The 4,328-nt window shown below is 36.8% G+C and overlaps 1 protein-coding gene across 3 annotated transcripts in view; it reads right to left on the bottom strand.

The window, feature by feature from the left end:
• Positions 1–4,328, bottom strand: part of LOC101661901 (spermatid perinuclear RNA binding protein) — an 83,240-nt gene that overhangs the window by 24,339 nt on the left and 54,573 nt on the right. For all 3 annotated transcript variants that reach the window (XM_045290204.1, XM_045290203.1, XM_004716469.3), the window contains exon 12: positions 215–373. In XM_045290204.1, the coding sequence (XP_045146139.1) occupies positions 215–373 (159 nt within the window). The remainder of the gene's footprint in view (positions 1–214; positions 374–4,328) is intronic.

Below are 4,328 nucleotides of genomic sequence, written 5' to 3'. Positions count from 1 at the left end.
TATGTATCTGTGATTTATATATGGTTCTGGTCCGCTTTAGGGACATCATTGTCCTTTTACTAGGGAACATTATAAATCATCCCCATGCGACATATGGTAATTCTATTGATAGTATCACTAGTTTAGCCAATGTTATAGACTGACAAATACTGTTTAGAAAAGGAAAGTGGTGTGCACATTATTTTTTCCTAAGGGGAGGAAAACATGAATATACCTCTAAGGTACTGGAGGTTTCAGTTGTAGAATTTCCAGTATTATTGCTTGAGTTTGAAGACACTATTTCATTTTTGCCTTCATTATCTGATTTTTCATCGGAACTCATACATTCAATATCCGCATCAAAGCCTGTTGGGTATCCCATTGCTTGTAATACCTGCACAGATTACATTAAAATTGTTTTATTCAAACACCAGAGACCACAGAGAACAGATGAAATGGTTAAAATATTTATTTCAAATTCATAACATTTGGGTCCATGAAGTACCTTGCAGGAAGAACGAGATGGTACCATAGCTACAAAATTAAACAAGTTATACCTCCCAGGGTACTAATGAGAAATAGGAAAAAATCACCTCACAATAATTAGATTAAAAAAATAAAGTATGAGTGAAATGTAATCCTGATGTTGATTTTGAGTCATTTATTTGGAGATGAAAGGTAAAAGAAATGAACAGAACCAAATTCAACTAGTGGGACAGGATAATGATAAAATAGCACATAGTGAAATGTACACGGGCTGGAAAGACGAGGTTCTAATACTGTATCTCTCTCCTCTGGTCCTCAAACAATTTTCTAATATGCAAAATGAGAAGATTGGATTAGTTGATTTCTTAATCTATTGGATATGGAAATTGGCCTACAACAGGAATTCTTTCAACTTAAACCATAACTGAGGTTCAAAAGAAAATAAAAGAGTGGGTCTCTGGGTTTGTTTTCTAAGCTCAATGAGCTAGGCGTGCATTTCTACCCATCTTTCAATGCCTATGGGCACTTCCAATGATAAAACTTATTTTTCTAGTCACTTGCTTGCTATTTCTCAAATTCTTTTGAAATAAAGCTTTCAGAACATTGTTGTGTGTCTGTGCGTACCTTTTCATTCAATACCTCCTTCCAGATTTTACTGTTTTTTACATGTTTGTAAGTGAGTATGCTCACTGGAATTGTTATAGGTTTCTATCAAAGTAATTGTTATAGATTTCTTTCAATTACTATTAAAGGTTTATATCAGAGATACAGAGATAGGTTCCTAAACACACCTGTATTTGTTTCAGTTTTTAACGTTTTTAAGTTCCTGATGTGTAAAAGCAACATTGTATTTCCTTACAATCCCACTTGGACTTACATAGGTGCCTTAAAAAACTGCTACATTAACAACATTAAGAAGCCAGGAAATGAAAAAGCCAGAAAACCTGGCCTCTATAAGCAATGCCATCTTGCATAAAGGATTGTGCCAATGCAAATAAAACTACATTACTCTAAACACAATATGGGCATAGATTTATGTACTGAGAAAACACGAAATTAATTAATCCAATTCATATGGAGAATTTGGCATTCTGTTGAACATTCCAAATCATAACTAAGTTCTTTGTATTTATTTGGGAGTGAAAGCCAAGAACCCTTTTTTAATATCTTAAGTTCTAAAAGTACTTTTACACTAAGTACACTAACATCAGTTGGTTATATTTTCATTAATATTTTATTTTAAAAACACACCTTCTCCACTGCCTGAATTCTACAATATGCTCTTGCTGAGAATTTTCATTCTCAGGGAGTGAAATTTTCTGAGAACGGTTAACTTTGAAATGCAGACTCAGGGAACACAAGCTGCAAACCAAAAGACCTTCTCTCCAAAGAGCCTTCGTTCCTTGTCTCCCCCTAGTTGGTCTTTTCCTGGAAGTAACTAAGAATGTTCATGTAACGTGGCTCAGTATGTCTTTAAAAGTGACCCTCTGGGTAGGGGCTGACAAAGGAAAGAAGTGGAGGAGGAAAGGGAAGATTGGAAACTGCTCTCCACCATCTTAGGGTGTCTGCTGCTGAGCTGCCAGGCGCAGAGCTAGAAACTGGTTGCTTGTTGTTATTTGAATCTGTGGTGTGAATCGTCTTTAACAGGTACATGCCCCCTTCACTCAGCTAGTGAGTGAACAACGCAACCGTTTTTAACTTGTGGGATCTGTTTTTATAAGTAGATGTTAAGATATAAAGCTCTCTCTTAGAATCCTTTACAGGGCTTCTGAAACTTTTTCCCTTTTGCCTGAGAAATTTGCAACACGGTCAAGCACTACTAGAAATATCTTGGAATCATTATGTATTTGATTCTGAATTAATTTGGGGTCGTTGCGCATTCTGAAACCTTTTACTGTTTCCAATTTTTTCATGCCCACATTCAGCTATGCAACCCCACCTGAGGTTGACACACAGTTTAAGAAGCTTTGCTTTAATGAACAGATATGGTAATATGTGGTCCAGCTTATGTGGAGGGCATATAATATTCCTGAGGGTGCTATCTAGTAGGTGCTGAACTGCTAGCTAAGCCACCAGCAGCACTCAGCCTGTAAGTTCCAGGAAAGATTTACTGCCTTGGAAACCCTGTACAGGGTTGCTGTGAGTTAGAATTGACTCGATGGCAGTAGATACAACATCATTTAATATATTAATGAATCATCCAAAAGTGATTTCCTCTTAGCCTTGGAATTACATCTCTAGGACATATCTTTTTTTTAAAATCATTTTACTGGGGGCTCATCCAACTCTTATCACAATCCATACATACATCAACTGCATAAAACACATTTGTACATTCGTTACCCTCATCATTCTCAAAACATTTGCTCTCCACGTAAGCCGCTGCCATCAGCTCATTTTCCCCCTCCCTCAGGAACCCTTGATAAATCATAAATTATTTTGTCATATCTTACACTGTCTGACGTCTCCCTTCACCCACTCCTCCATTGTCTGTCCCCCAAGGAGGAGGTTATATATAGATCCTTATAATCTGTTCCCCCTTTCTCCCTCACCTTCCCTCCACCCTCCCGGTATTGCCACTCTCATCACTGGTCCTGAAGGAATCATCCGCCCTGGATTCCCTGTGTTTCCAGTTCCTATCTGTACCAGTGTACATCCTCTGGTCTAGCCAGATTTGTATGGTAGCATTGGGATCATGATAGTGGGTGGGAAGGATGCATTTAGGAAGTAGAGGAAAGTTGTATGTTTCATCGTTGCTACACTGCAACTGGCTCATCTCGCTAGGAGATATCTTAAGGTATAATCATGCAACTTTTAGAAATGTAGAGCAATAAACTGTTAAGCTTCTAAATCTAAAAGTATTAGAAGCAGTTTGAGATTTGTAATAATAAATAATTAGGCCTTCACTAAAACTAAGATGCTATACCATCACTGAAAATGAAAACATTATTTCTGTAAGATAGACAAAAATTCACAATGTATTTTTAGAAAAATACCACCTAGCATAACTCTATTTCAAGTACATATTTTATATGCACATTATGTAGGCCCACTATTTCTTATCTTAAACCCTTGAAGTCAGATTATGCTTTGAAAATTCATAATTTTTCACAGTTTTAGAACTCTAACATTGTATATAGACTCCACATTTTACAATGTCCCCAATGGAGTTCTCAAGTTCCCATCCCATGTTTTCACAAAGAAATATATTATGTTTTCATACCAAATGGCATAATAAAAACACAAAATAGTCTCAATTTCAATTCAGGCCATAATTTGCCACCCCAGTGAAGTGTGCAACAAACTTAGGGGGCAAACTTTTTTTTCTTTTCTTTTTCACTGTGTGTGTGTGTGTGTGTGTGTGTGTGTTTGGAACTGTAAATATAAACTTTTTGTTGTAAGGGTTTAAAGGACAAATCCATTGTCCATTCAACTATTCCTATACATTTTGTTTCATCTCATTGATTGCAATCCCCACAATTTACCATCACTGATCACACCTCCCTCCTTCCTGCTTTCCTGTTTCTAGTCCTTGCTTTCTAACCCACCTGAACTTTGTTCTTGGACAAATGCAGCTTATTTTGTCTCGTTTTAATCACAAATGGTGATTATTCTAAGGTATGTATACTTCACTAGTGTTAGTGTTACCCTTACAGGCTACTGTATAAGCTGAGTTTTTCAGCACATTTTTAATGCAGTTTTTGTGGTGAAATTAGGTGCCTCGGCTGATATTCAGGTCGTCTTATACTCAAGTATATACACTGTTGTTTTACCAAAACTCAATGACAAACAATGGACAGTCTATAAAATTTGGTCCTGAAGGTGAGTTTGTTTCCAGACCTGAAGGGTGACTAAGGGCTAGT

This window comes from Echinops telfairi, unplaced genomic scaffold (genome assembly GCF_000313985.2).
Source record: "Echinops telfairi isolate 266 unplaced genomic scaffold, ASM31398v2 ScPeMD7_32;HRSCAF=126, whole genome shotgun sequence".
In the NCBI taxonomy this organism is placed as follows: domain Eukaryota; kingdom Metazoa; phylum Chordata; class Mammalia; order Afrosoricida; family Tenrecidae; genus Echinops; species Echinops telfairi.
This window is presented reverse-complemented; position numbering and strand designations above follow the sequence as displayed.